Source organism: Typopeltis vanoorti, chromosome 21 (assembly GCF_054136105.1).
Source record: "Typopeltis vanoorti isolate ZY-2024b chromosome 21, IOZ_Tvanoo_1.0, whole genome shotgun sequence".
Classification (NCBI taxonomy): domain Eukaryota; kingdom Metazoa; phylum Arthropoda; class Arachnida; order Uropygi; family Thelyphonidae; genus Typopeltis; species Typopeltis vanoorti.
In genome coordinates, this window is record NC_143569.1 from 27715814 (window position 1) to 27737616 (window position 21803).

General features: G+C 34.0%; 1 protein-coding gene across 1 annotated transcript in view; it reads left to right on the forward strand.

Annotated features, from left to right (window-relative positions):
- The window catches only part of LOC150094686 (cell adhesion molecule Dscam1-like), a 314713-nt gene that overhangs the window by 273265 nt on the left and 19645 nt on the right, over positions 1-21803 (forward strand). The window contains exons 23-24 of the mRNA XM_090411113.1: positions 14833-14914; positions 18153-18309. Coding sequence (XP_090267239.1) covers positions 14833-14914; positions 18153-18309 — 239 coding nt within the window. The remainder of the gene's footprint in view (positions 1-14832; positions 14915-18152; positions 18310-21803) is intronic.

Genomic DNA, 21803 nt, shown 5'->3' on the forward strand with positions numbered 1-21803 from the left:
AAGCTTTCTAAAACTAGTGGATATTCGATTTTACGTTCATAGGGGGATGTAAAATTCAACGTGTTCTCTCATATTTTATTTACTTTCGATGAATCCGCCTGACTATCGTAATCCTCCAGAAAACGAAATATGGCTATCGTGTGTTTCTGTACCTGCAGATCAGTAGTGGCTTTATAAAGAACTCTTTTGTTAGCGATGTCTCTGTCACACCTCCCCCCCCCTTTAGTGGTACATATCTCCTGACTTAACACCGGTCTAAGAAGTTTCTCAAACAAAAAATCTATTACTCGTAAGGCGGCATCCAAGTTGATTCTTCTCTCTGCGTTTTATTGATTTCGAAGTTCCCCCCATTTTTTCCCTTTCTCAAACAAGTGAAGCAAAAGGGAGCAACCGTATTTTTAAAATGAACACTGCAAGGAAGATCTGATAGCGAACAGATTTTTTTCCCTTTGTTGCTGAGTCTTCGTTCGAGTAGTTCCGTATCATTTTACGACTTCAGACAGATACTCATGTGGTTAAGGACTGTAAGGAAAAAATCAATTACTGTTGGACCGTTGTATTTGCTCTTCGGTAGACTGTTTGGGGGAATTAATTTTATACGATTGACATTTGATTTTAAAATAGTTTTTAGTTGGGTATTTGTTCCTTTCATAATAAATAATTTAAACTGTATGAAGCAATAAACAATATCAGCAATATATTTTTGATATTTTTGAGACGGATCGAGGAAATTCTTGGAGTTCCTCCCGATCGAGGAAATAGGAATTCTTTGCTTATTTAAAACAACACATGAATTTTAGTTTATGGTGTTCTTTGTTAACTTATTTATTATATGAAATAAATGAAATAAAAATTTCAATTCTATTTTATATTGCTCAAAATAATAATAAATCTTCAATCAAAAATCTGAAAAATAAGAAAATCGCCTATCAGAAACGCCTTAAATATAAATTATATTTGTAAGAGTTTAAACATCGCGTCCTTGAATAGTAATTTAAATGATATTCATCACCATTTAATTATCTACACCAGACCTTTTATTCCTAACGGTGCTGGCGATCTTAACAAGTAAGGTCCACTTCATCTGCTCATATTTAAATCTCGCACAAATTCTTCCATCCAGATCGAATCCCTTCCGATCATTTCATCTGTTTAGCTCCAACGTTTCTCACTTGAATGTGATATCGTTTAGATTTTGATAACCACACTCACCTCTTTAACTATCAGTAAAACTCAATTTTCTCCACTGAAACTCAGAAATCGAAGTTATCTTTCTTGGGCACTTCAGTGTGCACGTGCTAGTTACCTTTCTCTGATTCCGCTGATCTATGTGGTAACGATGGCGAAGTGTTTGCTGTTAGTCAACTTTTTAGACGGATCGCTCATCCACGTACCAAAATATCAGATGATCCTCACCCTCTTGACCAGCTCTGTTGCTTCTCTACTTGGTAACCAACCTCATCAAACTTTCCATCACTTCATTTCGTATCCCTTGGCAACACAGTGGTGTCAAATGAGATAAGTTATACTGACTTATATTGCTCCTTTACATAGTCCGCTTCTGTTCTCCTGACCCGAATAACATAAATGATTCTTATAGGAGGGACAGCCTTCCTCCCCACCTCAACCAAAATTTCCAATCCATATTCAAGCTTTAGTTCTACATGACTACAAGTCATATGAACCGATCTAGACACGGTACCGGCTTGCTGTAGGACTTAAGACCTTTGGTGTTTAAAGTTGATATATAAAAATGGCTGGAGAACAAATCATCCCATGCAACCTAAACTGCTGTAAAATCCTGATTTTGGAAGATTCAAATCCACAAAATTGGCTAAAAGGCAGTCGAGCCTGATCCCTAATAATGCCACTGGATACAACTTTTCATCCACACACACACACACAGCACAATTGTAACATCATTCAAAGAGAAGGCTGAAGTACCGGAATCATTCTTCCTATCCCTCAACTACAGTATTGATAAGCAAGGCAAAGTACCCACCCATACTTTACCGAGAGTTGCTCATTGCATGAATCTTTCATCAGAAGGAAAACCCAATAATACTTGAATAAGTCAGACATCATCAAGTTATTTCTTTTCTTAACACCTTTATTCCGTTTTGCTTTACAAAGTTTTCCTACTTGAGCGGTATCTATCCTGCAGCTTGGAAATCAGCCTAAATGTAGGTGATTACCAAAATATTGATAACAGTAAGCTGAAAAACTATCATCCAACTGCCCTTACATTCATGGACTAGGTATCAATGGTCAACTTCGTCACCTGGAGGCCCACCAGTTTATCGGACATTTTCCACTATGGATCCACAGCTGATCTTCTACCATCATTATACTTTGATTCCAGGAAATTGTATTGGGTGCATAGAGGAGGGGTCGTCTTAAGCAAACTATCATCCCATGGTTCACCTTCTATCTTATTTCATCAGGTCGCCACCTTCTTTTTGGTTGCTCACTCCGTGTTATAGTAGATTTCCTCTCTTCATATGTTTCACCAATGCAAAAGCACCTCAGGGCTCTGTATTTTCACCCACTGTCTTCTTCCTGTACATGATATTTTCTCGCCGATCTCAAATCCTATTTACAGCTTTGCTGATGACAATACACACCAATCCTCTTTCGCATTTGATAAAACTTGTAGCAGCCAGTCATTAGCGGTTGAAAATATTGAGATGTTCTAAACTCCATCTATTTTTCTGAACATCTCTCTTCACTACCCCTTATTCTTGATAATATACAGATAACGAAACATGATCAGCTCGCCCTTCTTTGGCTTACCTGACACAACTGAGCCATACTTCCTTAAAGCGCTACTTCTCGTCTGTATAATTGCTAGTACTGCATGAATCTCGAATCTGTTCAACTTTGAAATACTGTTCACACGTTCGATGTGCACACCTAAAAGCTTGATGATACTCAGAGGATAACCAGATTAAGTTACTTTTCTATTTAAGTTACATTAACTTCAAAGCTGTGTTACACATTTGCTATGTATGCCTTTATTATTTCTTCTAAAATACAAAAATTTCAGATCTCCAGGGTCGCGGTACCAGAGATGTGGGATATTATACATCAATCGATTAATACGATTGCGTACCCTACATCAGTTGATGAAAAGGAAACTCCACCCCCCCCAAATCCCTCCCCAGTCTAAGGCAAAGCCGATATTAGTAGCGGAAATGATTGAACCGCGCTGAAGAGTTGCGTGACCCACCGACGTTCTTTCGTAGATTTTCTTACCATAGGCTTCAGCTAGAACATTACGTACAGATTTCCATGGAAACTGTGCGATTTACAAGCCAAATATCAACCCAAACAAGCTCGAGTTCGAACTACGTGGTATATAGCTCGCCTGGATTTATCGTTCTATATGTTAAATATGGCGGCAGTGGTCTTATAACTGGAAGATGATATTCCTTAAGTAGTCCAGTAGTTTGTTACCTCTGCTAGGAACAGGAAGATAAATGTTGTCTAAGTATCATAAAAAAATATAATACTTGTTCTGTAATTGTTTTGTGGTCTAGTTAAATATCAACATTGCAATCCACTGAGCCTTATTGATGACTTTGAATTGCAAATTCAGGATAATAAGCACAGAGTTTCCTTGGAAACCTTAGAGTATCTTTGGGAGGTAGCTGTGGGTTAGACCGATATGTTCCGCTGGGCTATAGGAATTGATTGCCATGGTGGAACCGAAATACCAGTGACCAAATATCAATATTTAATGGACAGTCCATTGCAATTGCTATTAGAAATGTATTGATATTTGTGATACACTGTGAGGTGTGTTTACCTCGTAGTTTTTGCAACAAACACATCGCTCCTATTTACGAGTACTCGAAGATATTACGTGGGTGTTAAAAATTCCCACACGTAACTATTTCATATTTTGGGAATATTTATCCGACTTAGTTAGTTCAGGTTTTCATAGTTTTAATAGTTACTTTAAAGTGCTTTCTTCCTTCAACCAACAAAAGGTTGCAATCCTCTACTTTTGTAATGGTTAAGGGTTAATTAATCCAGGAATCGGGTACTGGAGACCAAACGCAATTTTTTTTCCCAGAATTACTATAGAACTACACGAAAATCATTCGAAAAACACCTTTCTTAACATCTGATATATGCCAGATATCACACCTTCAAGAAGCTGATAAAAAAAAAACCCAATTCCTTCAATATTTACAGAACTGTTTTTGTTGCAAGCGCCATTTTTAAACTGACATGAACACAAATATCTCAAACCGTTTTTTTTTTAAAGTACCGTTAACTTATATGGGATTTTTCTTATTTGTTCGGTCCGTCTCATTATGGTTTCGAGATCCGCTATCGTTATAACATGATTTCAAGCTCCTAAATAAAATACAAATGCTTTATACGAAAATACTTTAGGTTACACATCCATAATACTCGTATATAATTAGTTGTAATTTGGACATTAATGGTATGTTTTGTCAAACGTCGTATTAGCTTTTGCTCCAAGTATTTATTGGCCACGTGTGATTATACGTACCTTCCCTTAGTACCATACGTTGGCTAAGGAGTATATAATTAGCAAACACCACGCTAGAATCATCTACTGTTTAAAGATTTTCACGGACATTTTCCCGTATTGGAATTGAAATTTGAATCCACAGCCTGTTGGTTGAATTGCATACCGGAGAACTAGTGTTATCTTCCATTTTATATTTAGTTTCAAATAAACACCGTATAATAAACCATAAGATACTTAACTCGACTCTTTTTAACAGAAAAGAATTACGCTATGGGTTTGAGATTGCATTCATTGGATGCTACTGAGTTCGCTTATATGATAATTACAATAGACGCACCAAAAATAATAGAGAGAATAAATGAATTTTGCTGATAAGTAAAAAGTGACACATTTTGCTTCACACCCCTTAACTGAGATAACAATTTCCCCTTTTCACAGTTAAGAACTGAATATTATAATTGTTTTAGTTCGACAATAAGAACATTTCTGTAATTTATCGAAGTATTTGATAATAATTCGAAGTCTTTTTGCCTCAGTCTACAACCCAAGTAGTAAGTTTGCCTCGTTCTGTAATTTCTATCAGAATGTAAACTAATCTCGAATGTAAACTAACCACAGTATCTCCTTTTCTTGATATCAAGGGCCGCTTCACAATATTATTTGAAATTGGCGTTGGAAAAAATGCGCAGTTACAAGGATGGCTTTTCGAGAAGACAGAGGGAGAAGAAATAAATAAGGAAGCAGATATAACAATACATTTTTTTGCGGTGAGTGTGGGAGTTTAATATGGAATACGTTCTCCATCCAAACCAATGACCTATATGTGATTTTATGAAGTAAAACTGACAAAAACAGTAACCCTAGAATATAAATAAGAAATTAAAAATAAGTAAAAAAAGAACTAAAGCCGGCTTGCAAAAGTCACACGACACCAGCTGAAATTCCAGTTGGTCAATAATAAATATTCCATATGAAATACCATCTATCCCATAATACCTCATTTTGAAATTACGTATATTACCAAAAGATGTTACTTACTTCTTTATTCCATTGGGAGCTTCGGCCTTCTTATTTAGTATTACATTATGGTCAGTTTTTCTGCGTTCTTGGTTTCCATGGCAAAGCACTTTTTTACGAGGATGGGTTAGCGCTTTGCTCAACACACACCTATTTATCTGGGCTTGAGACTGGCATGGTGTGGCACAGCTGCATCATGGAAAAAGATATTAAGTAGTTGTATTATACTTACAAAATGAATTACACACTGATTTATCAGTCCGGTACATGTCTAGTTGAACTAAAGACAATACACTCGCTTGAAGGTTGATAAAATTTGTTACCTCACTAGTCAGGTGTTAGCATGGGTGGAGCACCGCGATCGCCTAATATATCATAGTGGCATGCTCGTTCCCAGGTATGGTCAACCTATAAGCGTTTGCTAATGCTAATTTTTATCTTGTGACCAATGTTAAAGAAAATATGTTTATCACTTATATATTACTATCCCTGTGAAATGTGAAGAGACGCCTGGTGCATCAATATGTGATTGATAATATCACATGATCTTTTTTCAGACATATTTTCAGTTCTAACACTTATAGTATCTTGAATCATTTTAAGGAAAAAAGTCAATTTCATCTCCACCATTATAAACAAACTCATATTTATCATAAAAATTCACAAGAAAAATATATCAGATCTATCCAAATTAGTACATTACCGGTTTTCCAAATTCTGATTGGCTTGAAAGCATTATCAGACAGACAGGGCCTCTCTTATGTGACTCAAGGGAGAGGGAGCAAACAATCGAGAAGCTCAAAATATATTTCGGGAAAATAAAAAAAAAAATCTTCAATACTCATTTACAGTTCTCTGAAAATGCTATATGTATGTATGTATATATATATATATATACACACAGTGGCGGCTCGTGGCTGTTAATTGTGGGAGTGCTGAAACTTTTGAAATATACATACACACTGTAAGTATAAGTACAGTGTATACGTGTTTGGATAAAATATCAAAATTATGGTAAAAAAAAATTAAACATGATGTTTATTATCTATAAATGTATTATACAGTTTGGTATAATACAAAATTACTTAAAAATAAAATATATTCTTGTTTTGTTTCATGAAAAAATATTGTTTATTATCGATAAAATTATGCAGTTGAGTATAATTGAAAATTACATAAAAATAAAATCCATTCCTTTAATTGTAATTAAAGAAATGGATTTACAATTTGTGGACATTACAATTAAATCCTTTAATTGTAATGGCCAAATATTTAAAGAGACGGAGTAAACGCGATAAGCATTACGAACACTCTACTACTGGCGCAAACTGCATATAAACAACAGTGGAACTGCGCGACGGACAGTGCCCCATTACGCTAACAGCTCGCATCTCACTGTGACGTGCATATGCTTGAGCGCGTAGCAATATGACACTGTGGTAAACAAAGTGCTGCTAGCGTCCTTCGCTCTCCTAAGTGCTACAAGATGGATTTTTATTATTTTTTACAAAATAAGAGAATTGTATGGGATTGTTGATGATAAAATTAAATATTACAAGCAAGTATAAATAAATTAATAAATAGATTTAAATATCGAGAAAAATTGGGGGTGATGCAGTTCCGCAGTGCCTATGCACGAGGCCGCCCCTTGTATGTGTGTATATATATATATATGCACGGATATCCTGGCCTCTTATTGGTCGTTTTTAATTACGACAAAATCAGCGAGAATTGATATGTCATTTATAATAAGTGGTGTGCTCCAATACGGACACTGAGGTAAAAATGACATATCAATTTTCGCTGATTTTGTCGTAATTAAAAACGACCAATAAGAGGCCAGGATATCCGTGCATATAAGGGGCGGCCTCGTGCATAGGCCGCCCCTTAATCTATTTAAATAATCTATTTACGACATAAAATACGATCCGCATTACGTAACAAAGTTCTTTTCTGATTGTTTTTAATTGTCGACTACAAATTGCCTCACAGTCAACCAAATATTCAAGTAATGTTGATATTTAATCTCATTCAAGCTTTAACAACTTCGATATCGAAACACGGCATTTAGCACAGAATATCGTTGATGATCGCATAAAAGCTGCCCATTAATAACCATCCATTTAGAACAAACTATACAAACCACAGAGAATGTTAATTACCCTAAATTAATGCCTCTCAAATATTTTCCAGTCTGAATTTCTTTAAGTAACGTACTACATTCAAAGGAAGGTGTGTCCAGTGACCGAGCATTCTTTTTCTTAAGGGCAACCTGGAGGGATCCTTAATTAACTGAAAAGAACGATCCCTCACCTTAATATTCGATTCCTGGCAAAATGTAAACATCGAATTCAACTTGTCAAGTCCCTGAATAATTTTATGAACTTAAGTCCTGTCATTCGTCTAAGGTGCAAAATAACCTGCAAAATGAACTTCCTTTAAACAGGCTTGAAGTCAGATAGAACACTGCCTAATTCGTGAAAATTAAAGAGAGAATCCCGCGTGCAATTTTGGATCCTTTCTAACTATTATGACCGACAAGAAAGTATATTTTAATCTTTATTTTACACAAAATCGTGAAGAACGAAAAGTTTGTATGATACAAGCAGAATAGCCGTTAAGATATTTGATTGTCTGTGAAAATACTAGTGGTGATGGTCGGCGGTAGATGGCGTTGGTGTAGATGATGAAAGTATTTGCGGTTGGTGGAGACAGAGTTGTGGCGTAGGTGCCCTCCCTCGATGAGTCTTTGGACTCCCTGGAGGTGTTACGTAATAATAAAATAATATTTCACGTGCCAACTTCTGTTTGCTCACCTTCTAGGTTAAAAGAAGGTTGAAAACATTTCTTATGAAATATCATTGACGTACGTAGGTCCCTTTCATTTTCCAACATTTCAGTTGATTCTTAGACAAGCTGTAGTGCATCCGTGGGTTTCTTTTGCTACCCAAGTGAAGTTGTTTGCATTTTAAGCTGTCAATAATTAAAATGTTATTTTTCACATGAACACGTTTACCTGTTTAGGTCATCCTGAAGCCTAGCTCAGCATTGTAAGCCACCCTTTTCCGACTTTTGTGTCGATTTAAATTCACATACACTTTTCATTTGTGTGATCAATAACATAGATAAGAACTAAAGAACAGAATTGGATTCACGCTACTTAGTAGGCACAATCATTCAGCATCCGTTTTCAATCCTCCATCAAATCACTTTGGTATCTTGCTTTAATAAAACGCATTTTCCCATCGCTAAATTCGGCGATTGCGTGGCACACAATGAATATTTTGCTAACATCTAATTCATTTATAGCATTATCAAAGCAACTAACTAGATTTGATAAATAGGGTTGAGAAAACCGTGTTGCAATTTGTTTATGACGTCATTGGCATTTTAATATCTTTGCAAGCTCTCCTTAACAATAGACTCCATTGTTTTATCTACGACGAACGTCGAATCGTCGTTCTCCATTTCACTTTCGATTCTTCCTAATGGACTGCAATAACATTTGCTTTTCTCCACTCAAGTGGAACTTGTCTAATTTAACCAAGCTCTCATTATTAAACTGACGCCTTTCCTATCTCCTTCCTTGCATGATGAGATATATTCCACCGGGGATTAATCATTTTCATACGAACGAGTATTTTTTATCAAAGTTCCTTACCTAAGTAAATTGGAATACAACCAACATTTGTCCTTTTGCGAATATAAAGGCAAAAAAAAGTTGATTAAATTCTTTATTTATCTAACATAATTTGCACGTAACGTTCCTCACACTGTTATTTAAAAGACGAATGATATTTTCACATTTAATTTTTCATGGTAAATCTAATTCTATATATCCTTTCATGATCATCATAACTAATCCTAATTTTTGCTTTAGTAGGTCATTTAAATCCAGTGATCACATTGCAACCTTCGTAGTTGATTATCGTGAATGATCTCTCCAGAATATGTTGTTCCAAATATTCTTTTTTCTTATTTATCCCCTTCATCATCTTCAGCAGTTGTAATGACTGAGATTTCCCTTTACGAAGAATTTCTTTTAATGACCTGTTTGGTTTGGTTAAAAATATCATAAACTGCAAGCTATAAATAAACTCTTATTTATTTTTAAAGATGATGAGAATCATACTTTTATTAATTTAACAGCGTAGAGTTAATGATATTTTAAACATTGTTTTATTAACAATAACTATTCTAGTTATTCGCATTTATCCCAACATTTCCTTGATGTCATCACCGGTAATGAACTTTAACTATCGATGAACCAAAACATTAACGGGAGGAGAGACACCTGTCGCCATCTCGTGGTCCTGAACCTTAACACTCATACTGTTGTTTATAATTCTTCTTCTTCCCATAGCCCTCAATAGGACTGTCGAACAGATATCAAGAAATATTCCTTACAGAAATCCTTCACTCAGTCCTTTATTGACACATCGCGTTCAGTTCTGTGAGTGAAGCACCTCTCCAATTGTTTATCCAGTTTATTCTAGGTCTTGCCTATTCTTCTATTCCTGGAATAAGTCCTTCAAGAATGTTTTGAGAGACCATTACATCTGCTGATTACAAAGTCAGATGAGTTTTCTTCGAATCTTGAAAATCAGCGTGGACCAGCGAAATAACTATTTGTCTTGCTTCAAAATATTTTGAGATGATCAGCGTATGGTACCTTTTAGGAATCGCCTATAGCACTTCATTTCAAATGCCAGCTCTTCATTTTCTTTTCTTTGAGGGGGTGACCAAGTATCACTTCCGTATAGTAGTGAAATGCATCAACAAGACAACCTTGTAATTGTAAGCTTATCTGTTCATAATGGTTTATTTTTTTGGAGTGCTGTTGTTACTTTTGCAATTTTTGTTTTAATATCTTGATATAATCCTCCATGCTTATCAAAGATATTCCTCGGATATTTAAACTCATCAACTTCTAAGGATATATCCTTGAGTAGGATTTTTTCAGTTATTTATTTGTTTTTGTCAGAGTACTTCCTCCTTGGTCAGAAGCATGCTGGAATTAAAACCAAATTTCTTTAGAAATACACTATACGCTGAAAAATAACATATAATATAATATATATAATATATAACATATATTATATATAAATAACATATAATATAATATATAAATGTTTTTAATATTTAAATAAATATTGTTAATTTTTAAAATTACATTAAAATTAATATCAATACAACGTGAATGTGATCTTTATCATAGTTATGATATTATTTAAAATAAGTGGTGTACTAAATTTTAAAAAAAGTATATCTTAATACTTGATCTTAAACTGTAAAATTTTATTTCAATAAATATACACTTATGACGACAGTTATTTATAAATATTATCTAATGCGAAAAACGGAGAACAGCAGTGAAAATATTCTTACGAAAGGAGAATACGAATGTATTATATTAACTGTAAGTACTTTTAGCGTTAAAACTTGCAGGAGAAGAAATATTAAAAGTTCTACGATTGGGTTAGAGAACAATTTTCTTTGAAACACTTCTGGGAGCCTTTAGAGCCCCTAATTGTGCTCAGGGTTTAATTAGCAGTAGCATTTTAATTGTCCCACATACTCAAAGGTCTACTTTCCACCACTTTACATTAAAGGCCCGCTGATAAAGGTCATTAAACCTCGAGTACAAACGAAGAAAAAGTTTTAAAGTAGAACACAGGCCTTTAAATAAAATGACTTTTTTAATTCTCCGCAAGATAACACATGTATGATGCTTTGAATGCGATTCGTGTTGCTTGGGGAAAAATTTCCAACAAGAATTTTTTTTATTCGCCGTGTGAATAAGAAGTCATAAGAAGGCCTACTATTAAATATACTGAATCCAGGATTGGTTCAGATCGTACCGGGGGGGGTGTCACTTAAATAGTGACACCCCCACGGAAATATCTCACATTAAGAAGGCTATAAACTCTTAATTATGCTCTCAGTATTTTTTACCCCGTAAAATAAACACAGTATGTCAGCATTTATTAACCCTGCATGATCTGGATTGATCTCAGAGGCCGCGGTCGCTTACAAAATTAAATCTCCTAATGCGACTGTAACATGGCCAAGTACTAAGCATATATATCTCTGAAATAGTCCAAAAAAATCAAATACGTTAATTCAATTGTTATTCCTCGATACATTGACACACAAAAACCTATCTCCAAGTTCAAAGTTCAATTGCGCAATTAAGTGTCTACAGTTAACAATGATATATTTCGCCACTTCCGCATACAAAGACAGTGTATTAGACTTTCTCCGTCACTACTGTAAATATTTCTGCCCAACTCGATTAAAGAGAACAATCGCCAATTAGTTGAACGAACAAACTTTCCACTAAACTCTGCAGAGTGCCTTGTAAAGTGTTATGGCCAAGTGTCCTTATTTGCATTGACTTAATTCCAACTAATCTTTATACGTAAATTGCATTTGAAACAATTTATTTGGTTTAGAACTCGATCTCTACATTGTTTTCTTTCCTGACTGTAATTTATACTAACGTCTTTAAATCGGTCGCTGGGATTTAACTTACTGTGAAAATAATTTTTTTTTCCCAAAAAATAAAACATTGTGCATATGTTTCGTCTTGCTTGTGAGGACTACATACCTAAACAATTTTCGCAGAAAAAAGATTATCAAGTTACAATGATATTTGTTATAATTAGAACAAGAAAAGCAACAGCTTGTGATATTGGGAAGACCACTTTTGTTCTCAGGCAAAAGTCCAAATGGGATTTCGGATTATGAAACCCAGTTTATAATATTTCTTTGAACGTAAGTGTTAAAGAGCCTTTATTAAATGAAATATCTCGTTTTTCCATATGAATCACAATTTAATAAGTGAAACAAACAAACAAAAAAAAAGCTACTTCCTAAACTGGACACTGCGCATGCGCGTACTTTTTAATCAGATTTTCGTGTGCATTGTTGGATATTACAAATGGCTATTTCTTTAATCATACATTTAAGCCTTTTTTTTTGTTTCTCGCGAAAATTCAATAAAACAAAAGTATTTTAATATCTTAATGCACGTCATAGGAACGTGCAAATCGACTTAATGGAAGGATCGCACATGCCTAAGATTTATAAGATTTTGGTTATTAAATCATCCTCATTATCCATTCAACACACGTTTCTCCTATTATACAGCTTAACATATTCAAATATTTACGGTGTGTGTATGTGTATGTCTTCAATATTCATTGACTCATTATCCGCGAATATTATTCTTTATCGCACCCCGTTGTGCATGGACCAGCTGTTGGTACTTTTTGCATGTAAGATTTATCGATTAAGTACGCACGCGCAGTGGTTCGGATTCCACTGTTACCATGGAAACCAAGTGAAATGTACTAATAATGCGATCTATTCATTTTTATTGATATACGAAACAGGTTTAGACAAATAACGAGGTGAGATAGAAGAGAAAAAACTGCTAAGGGAAGAATTTAATGTGGGTAATACCTTAGAACCATATTTCACGTATAAAATTTCATTGACAACCCTGCTTTATCGAAATTCGCATTTAAGCATTTATATTATACCGGAAAATAGGTTAGGCTGTTATGATTAATGAGAAAAGTGAAGAATTCTTTTTAAAAAAATTTCGGATATGGATAGGCTGTTAAAATTCCAATGATGGTTACGTTAAGGAGAAAATATAGATCTTTGTATTAACGTTTTGTACGCTGTTGTCATGTCAGGTGATTAGTGATCAGGTTGCTAAGCGATACAATTTCAAAAATATCTCTTTCCTTATAGCAATTAGGTGTATACATAATTAAAATGATTTTTGCTGATTTCGAAGCACAAAATTGATAGTTTACACTCCTTATCTTTTAATTCATTTGCGATATATTCCAAAGTTTACTATTTATAATTCATAGAGAGAAACTCACGCCATCTATTGATCGCTGTTTCTGTTGGTTATTATTTTTTTTATTTTTCTATAGCGACATTCATAATTTTCATACTAATCGAGTTGTGTCAGTTTCGTTACTAAATTAAACACCTTAATTAGTATTTTAGTCATTAGAATTCAATTAATGTCTTTTTCTTGTCTAGTTACATGTAGAATTAAACAAACCAATATATTTTTGAGTACGATTAACAAAAGCCCCACCTGGTGGCCAGCTATAGAATACTGTTCAAGCGTTACTTGATACGGAAACTACAAAAATGAGATTGTCCGTTTTTTTTTTTTTTTTTTAACTTATTACAGATATTTTTTGTAGAGGGTTTACAATGAGACGCCATGGGATTGGTGAAGGTGGTCTCCAGACAAAATTAAAGAAATGAAATAAACCACATTACTGAGGTAAAACATAATTACGATATTTTTAAGTATCCAAGTGCTCTTTCAGCACTTATAAATAAAAATCTCAGAGATGTTTGTCTTAAAGCGTAAGTTTCAGCTGTTTGTTTAAGGATAATTTTAATAATCCATTAAAATAATAAAGAATCCTTAGCTTGCCACAGGCTTATAACTTTTGTTGAGTAGAAGGTCACATAAAAAATTACATCGACAACTGTCGCAATCTTTACTAGCTGTCCCAATATATTTCTGGAAAACCGAATTCTTGAAACTCCCATTGTTAATCGTTTTTATTTTTGTCCACAAATATCAAAACTCGCTTTAGAATAACGTCATGTAACAGATCCTTTCTACGATTCGTAAGACAACGGAACAAATTGGATTAAGATACACGCCGTGGAAAAGTTAGTTGGTGTTTGCCTGATCAAAGGTGAATGCTAGCAAAGCCACGTGTAATCAATATATTACGCAACTGCATTTATTCAAACGAGATGAAAGCGAAAGAAAAAAAAAGTTCCATGTATGAATATCAGATATATATTTGTAGTTGATAGCGCATTAAACATACACGCTGTTAATAAATATAAGGTGGTGTATCTGTGTTTGGTTCAAGAGGTCAAACAGAGTTGACTGTTATTGAATTATTTAAATTTCTTCAAATTCATATGCAAATCCGAACATAGAAAGCCCCCTCTATTATATGCTGTACGCGAATAGGAATTGTAATATCTGAAAAATTTGAAATTGCTTATTTCAAACAATGCAGCTTTGCGATAGTCAGCAATAGAGTTCGTTCACAACAATGAAGCTCGTGATCCTGACTGAGTATATTTCAATAATCGGAAGTTAATATACAGTAGAATAAAAGAATAATAGAGAAAGGGACCAGTTATATTGTTCTATTAAAATAGCTTGTTATTGTGGTGTAATTTAAATAAAGATTAATTCAGTGTATGCCTGTATATTCACCTACTGATGTTTTATTTTATAGTACTGCGGACCTAACAGGTGTTCTTCCATATCGCACGACTACCAAACACTTTTTACTGATCCGCTACACCCATATCTTACAGGTTAGTGTCGGGAATTTTAGCTACCAATTATGTGATGATTTTTTTTTAAATGATTTCTTACTTATATGGTTACTTTAAGATAGATACCGAAGTTTCTTTGCTCGGTGAAAGGTGTTTTTTTTTTTTTAATCCAAAACAAATCTGTTTACTTATATCATAAATATAATCATTCAGAAACCACCACTGGATTGATAAATGTAGCGGAAAAATTAAGATGAATTAAAGAATTTCTTCAGGACAAACAAGCTAGCATCCTGTTTCGCTATATGAGTTAACTACTTAATCTTAAGGCGTCTGTTGGACTCAACCTTTCTGAGAGTTGTCAGAGAAAACTTGGATGATTGAGTAGAACGAATGTTAGGTGAAATATCTGCAGCAGACAGAGAGGAAATGATGCATCGGCCTTCTTAAGAAATGTCACCTTTTCTAGAAACAGGAAACAGCTCGAGGCGTCTCTAAAAATCACGTGATATTCTACCGGAGCTCAATTTTATAAGAAACCTTATTGTCCATTACTTCCAGGACACTGATGAATGATAAAACAACAAATATTTATCGAAATAATCAAAACTTTCAGGATCAATATTTTTCTGCCCCTCTAAAGAATCCCGCATGAACCGGAAGAAACTGAACATTTAATCAGTATCAATTGAGCGTCAGTTATGACCGAAACCTATTTTCTCATTAGTTTCTCCGTCCATCCCTCGTCTCAAGACATATCAGGATACAGTTATTCCCTAAAGAACTAAAGAAATAATTGGCTGGGAATTTTTTTTTTTTTTCCTTCGTTTTTCTCTCTCTTTCTCTTGTTCATAGAAGCATTCTCTTGGGCTTCTCATCAAATAGATAAAAAGAAAGAATCCGTGAAGCCTTATAAAGCAAGGTTAACCCAAACAGCACGTGTTCTGCTCACAATAGAGGACTTGATGTAATTGTTATCTCAGCCCGGAACACTTCTTATTGCTTGTTACACCATTATCTAGCTCACTTGATGAATTTCGTGTGTGATAGTTACATGCGCGTGGTTTTTCACAGTCGTTGACACGTGTCCCCAAGCAATATCGCAATAACTACGGATTTTTGAAATGAAACACTTATGTAAATTGTAAAAACAAAAAAAAGATACAGTAATGATTTTAATAAAATGTTCATCTATGGATATTCAACGACTAAAATGCAAAAAAGGAAGAAAAAATTATTATATTTTTTTAGGGGCTGATAATATTAAAGACTTTTTCCTTTGGTGAAAATGACAAATGACTTGCCACATGGCAATGACATAAAAAGTGTTTTTTTTTCTTTTCTTTTTTTTATTTCTCGCGCACCAACTGACGTCTACTGATGACTCTAATGACAGATAGGGCTCAAACAGTTAGCAGCCGAAATTATTGAAGTGCGTTTGAAATTGACAAATATTCTTAATGGCTGTGAGACGAGCAGAAAGCTAACGACTTAGTGTGAGAATCATTTTGGGAACTAATGCACGTATAAAACTTCGAAGTGATAAGAGAAAAAAAAAAGTAACCAAAAAAGGTCACGACCTCCAGATAAAGCGAAGCATCCCTGATTATAATATGCACGTAGCGATAGATAACTATATTCTAGCGTTATATGGCTTAATAGAATAAATCATTTGCTGCAAATGAATGCACTCTGTAGCAGGTATTAAAATCTTTTCAATGAGGTGTGTGTGTCATAGTGTGAGCATCTTTATTAAATGATCATGATTTGGATTACACTAATGATGATGAAAAAAGTGCTCAAGTCTGTTTTCATCCTAAAGAATGAGCATTTATTTTCACCTGCATAAGCTACATCATTGTTGACTTAACATGACACTGAAGATTGCTAGGAATTCCTGCATTGTTAAATGTGCATTATTACGTCGTTATTGAATGCAACAGATAATTTAAAGTGAAGTGTAAACCAATCAGGCGTGTCTGCGATTGAAAGAGTTACAAATAATCAAGATCATAGACGCATTAAAAGCAGGATATAGAGGATGAATACAAAATTAGCCAGAATGGCTAGCTAGAAAACCAAATATTATATATAAAACTCTGAAAATATTTATAAAAGTCAGAGAGGAATAAATTTCCATAATTGGAAGAAAAACAAAATATAATTACTTTGAATTCAATTAAGAACGCTAATTTTTTTTTAAATGTAAATTGTACAATAGGAACTAGAGAAAGATTATGAACTATCTGGTTTAGGAGACTGTTGTTAATTTTTTTTGTTCATAAATAGAAGGAAAGTGAAGAGATTTATTACTAAGATATAAGAGGAAATTGTTAAACAGAGGCGTGAGGAATATATAACAAGAAACTGTTAAACAGATATGCAATATTTAGCTTGATAGTACTTTTGTCGAATTTAATAAAAAACATTAAAGTGCAACACAATTGGATACTAAAGAGAAATTGTAAACTCACCGCCAGAATAAATATGAAAAATAATCAAAAAAAAGAATGACTTATATATCAGAATCTGCGTTTTGCAATGAAAGAAGATATATATAAAAATACAACAGTATTTTTTTTTCTTTTTAATTTCATGATGTGATATTCATCAGCAACATAATAAAGGATAAATTTGAACAGGAATATGCGTGCTCTCAATCGGGATAAATAACTTTGGTATCATGTTCTTCTAGTTTTGCATGGATTATAATTCCAACTTGGGTTCTAATTGAAGATAAAAAGTAGAAATATTTATAAAATAATCGAAAGTGTAATAAATATTTATAAACTAGAGAAGATTGTTTGAAGAAGGAAAAGTTTTAACAAGTTTTTTATAGCTTCTCTAATACACCTATTTACAGTATAAATTATATAACTATAATTGAGATATTGTGTTGAAATTCTGACTTGAAAAGATGGTGGGAAATTAGAAAGCAGCAAATTGAAGTAGAGCAGTCAAAACAGATTATTTTCTATGAACTCTGAAGAGGCAGGGAGGGGCTTTATCGTCGCCATTTTAATTTAACATGCAACAGTTGAACGTTATCTATGTATTATTGAACAACAATGATGTTTTTAGTTCAGAAGGTTTGTTTGTTATTATAATCTAATAATATACAAGATTAGCTGAAGCGGTTCTCTTAAACTATATGAAGGAATAATTTTTGAAAATGAATGCGTTTTCACTTTTTTTAAATATATAAATATTTAACCTTGTTGGCCACGGGACTTTGCATTAGCAGATAAAAGCTGACGAAGTGCTGCTTTCATTTCAGAGACAGAGGACCAGCACGAGCGATACGCCTTACAGAGCAGTTACCATCAGAGACAACCGGAGACCAAAGTAGTCGAGCGACTGCCTTCACATCGTTTGCAGAGGTTGAATAGGAAATCCAGTTCGGTAGGCGACTCCGAGATGCCATTGTCAGACGGGTAGGTACAGCTGCTCCGTCGTAAAATGACATCTGATTTGACGGAAGTGGGTATGGTTGATTGCAACTGAAGCGGGAAGATTGCTGTCGGTAAATTTGATTTGTCCTTGGACGAAGGTATCGTTACCGATGAACTTGAGTAGGGGGAGAGAGAAAATGGAAATGTCGTTCGAGTGGAGAGGAAATCCGAACGCACTGTTGGATGTAAGTTCATTATCGAGGTTCAAAGGTTAAACTGAAGCTCGAAAATTGGGTGACTGATTAGAGTATTAAAATGCAAATGAGAAAATTTGTGCCGTAAGCATGGGGACATGTTAACTAACGCGTGCATTCTCGTATTATCTTATTGGAATCCTTTTTTCTATTATTTTGCGTAAAATTTGATCATTCCTTGGGAGTCGTTTGTAGAGGGCGTGATGGCCTATCATTGTAACTGTTTACGCAATCCACAGTGTAGAAAATATTCTTTTTATTTTAGTTTCTTTTTATAGATGGCTGTAAAATATGTTCGGATCCACCCTCGATTTTAATATCTACGTTTTTGTTTATCAGTTTTACTATCGACCAACCATAGTAAGAAACATTCCTTATTTTTCATTGTGGTTACAGTTTAATGAGGAAAAACGAAATATTTAATTCTTGCATGTTGTTAGGTCTTATTTCTGCAAATTAATTACTTCATCCCAGCTTGTATTTATTAGGTGGAGGCATGAAAAAACTCGTTTTTTAAGCATAATTGAAATATCCTTGTTTTTAAGAAACAATGCGTGCATTTGGATATGTTCAAGTACAAGAAAAGAATGCTGTACATATTTTTATGGCAATGCTTGGGGGGGGGGGCGGTGAATTCTGGTCTCGAGAAATATGACGTAGGATGTTTAATTTCCAGTTTTTACATCGATGTTTACAGAACTCTTGTATTTCAGTCCGGATACTTTTCCCATTGTCATTCCACATTCATTTTTATATGCGTGTTGTTTGGAAAATACAAAATGTTTCTTAAGTTTCGCAAAAAGGACGTTACTGCTGCACTTCGAAAAACTCTATAGATTAAGAAATGCTTTTATTGAGGTAGTAACAAAAGTCGAACTAAAATCTCAGCTCACTAAGATTCTTCGTCCGTATACTTTTCACGGGAATTTTCTTTATTACGTCTACTCCATGTGCGTCTTGGAAAGTAAATTTTATTAACTATTATTGTTATTTCCATTTGTGCGGATAACTGGGTCTTGAATTGAAATATTTATATTAGGTACTTAAGTCACCAGGTGGCGCATACAGAAAAGTAAAAAACTCTTCAGTTGTATTTCATAATACATAGAATAGGAATTTAGTGGTCTACGGATCTCTCAAACAAAGTTCTATGTTCTCATTACACTTTGTTTAGGTAGCTTAATCGACAATGGATTCTACTTCTGCTACATCCATTGTTAATAAGATGCCAGTGTTGTGAGAACTAGTAACCATTGTTAGTACGAAAAGTACGTTTTTTTTTTCTCTACTGAATTTATTGCCCTCTATTTGGTTTGTATTTCGTAGCAAAAGTTTTTCTAACGATAGATTCTTATTTTTTTTTTTTTACTTTGCGTCCTTTATCTGATTATGAGTTAGCAAGCTAGTTCGCTTCGCTCATCCGTTTACATGTGTGTGATCGCTGAAGCAGCATGGATTTGATACATTTTTTTTTAACCGTAGTTAGTTTGAAACTGATCAATTATGGATGTCAATAAACTCCGCATCGGAAAATATTTCAAAACGTAAGGTATGCTAAAACTCGAGGTATATTATAGTCTTAATAATTGTACCATTAAACTCGTAATACATCCAATCAGCCACAGTGATTACATGTTTAATTATCAAATGTATTATAACTAAGAGGCCAGGTAGATAAAGATTAAAAACTTCTAAAATATAATTATAATTAATTACACCATAATATATCTTTATTATAGAAATTTTATTTCCAAAAAAATTCATTTTCTTATTGAGATTGGAAAGTACACCATTTATTTTTTCATATAACTTAATTAGAATAACACTGGACAAGAGCATTTTAAGTGGTAAGCCAATATATATTTATATTTATTTTTGTTCTACGGTTGTGAACCTTTACAATGCCAAATATAACTAGGAAGCAGATAATATTTTCGTACATTATTATTCTCGACACCCTCTTTGTTTTCGCTAATTAAATCAAATTCCGTGATGCAAGAGTGAAATTTCCAAAAACACGCACACAAAACAGAAAACAAAAACTCTATTATAGCGGAATGTTCTCATTCCGTGGGATATTTCTTATTCCTATTGGAAGATTGCTTTCTTTTCTTAAAAAGTATTGTACCAGAGAACAATAGACGTGAATACGAGTTTTAATTGCTTCGCCATACACAGAACAATCTTAGTCGCTCTACAATCCATCAGGAGGGAAGATTCCATTAGCCACACTCGACTTTGAACTTCGTTTTAGTAGCTAAATAACTAATTACAATCTATTTCCGTGTCTGCTTATTAATGTATTTAGTAAGTTATGGTACAAATCTAATTAGTGATTATAATTCTATTAGAACAGCCCAAGGAAATAATGCATAGCATATCTGTGTTTTCTGTACCCTACGGACACTAATAACTATTAAATTAAGCCACTATTCTTGCATCGTATAATTCTTATCATATGCATTTTATCACGTACAACTTCACCTTAGAATGGCCCATGAACGCGTCAGAGTTTACACAAATAATTGTTAAGAACATGGGGAATAGAATTCCTATCTACACATAGGTGCTGTATCTAAGTTAATGGGTGTCTTATAGGAGAGAAATTCTATTGTAAACAGTTAAATTTTTGTATCAAGGTTAGACCGGGAGTCCACACTATCTCATCGAAACTAGAAGTGCTTTCAAATGTGCTATAAAATCTTTTTTTTTTTTTTTTTCGTTAAATTCTCTCTCTCTCTCCAACATTCCCAGAAGCAAATAGCTCCTAGAATTGGGGTGGCCTAGAAAGCTTAAAAACCTGAGGTATATATTTGAGCTTATTAATATTTTAAAACTTTCCGCCTATCTCTGTACATAGCTTCTAGGTCTGTCGTCCCCAAGGAAGCGTAGGTTGGAATGTCGAGACACAGGAGTAAAACTACTTACACCTTGGCGCTGCAGGGCTCAATATTTACGGCTCGTTTCGCCTAAGTATGGTTCCACAGCATGACGCTTTTCAAAATCGATTACAATCTTTGTACAGAAGCCGTTACTTGAACTCAGTTTCTATTTTTTTTTTTTTTTGTCTCCTTCTGTAATGCTAATTAGAAAAATGCCGTCTGGCGGCTATTTGGGTAATCAATAAAGCATATACTTGTCTTATAATTTCCTTTTCCTTGAATATATTTGTTAATTGATTTAACGAAATATTTCCGGTCTGAAAAGTACTTTGCTAATTGGCATATAACAGTTATGTTTGCTAAAACTGTTTTTTTTTTTTTTTATGATTGACTCGTTGTT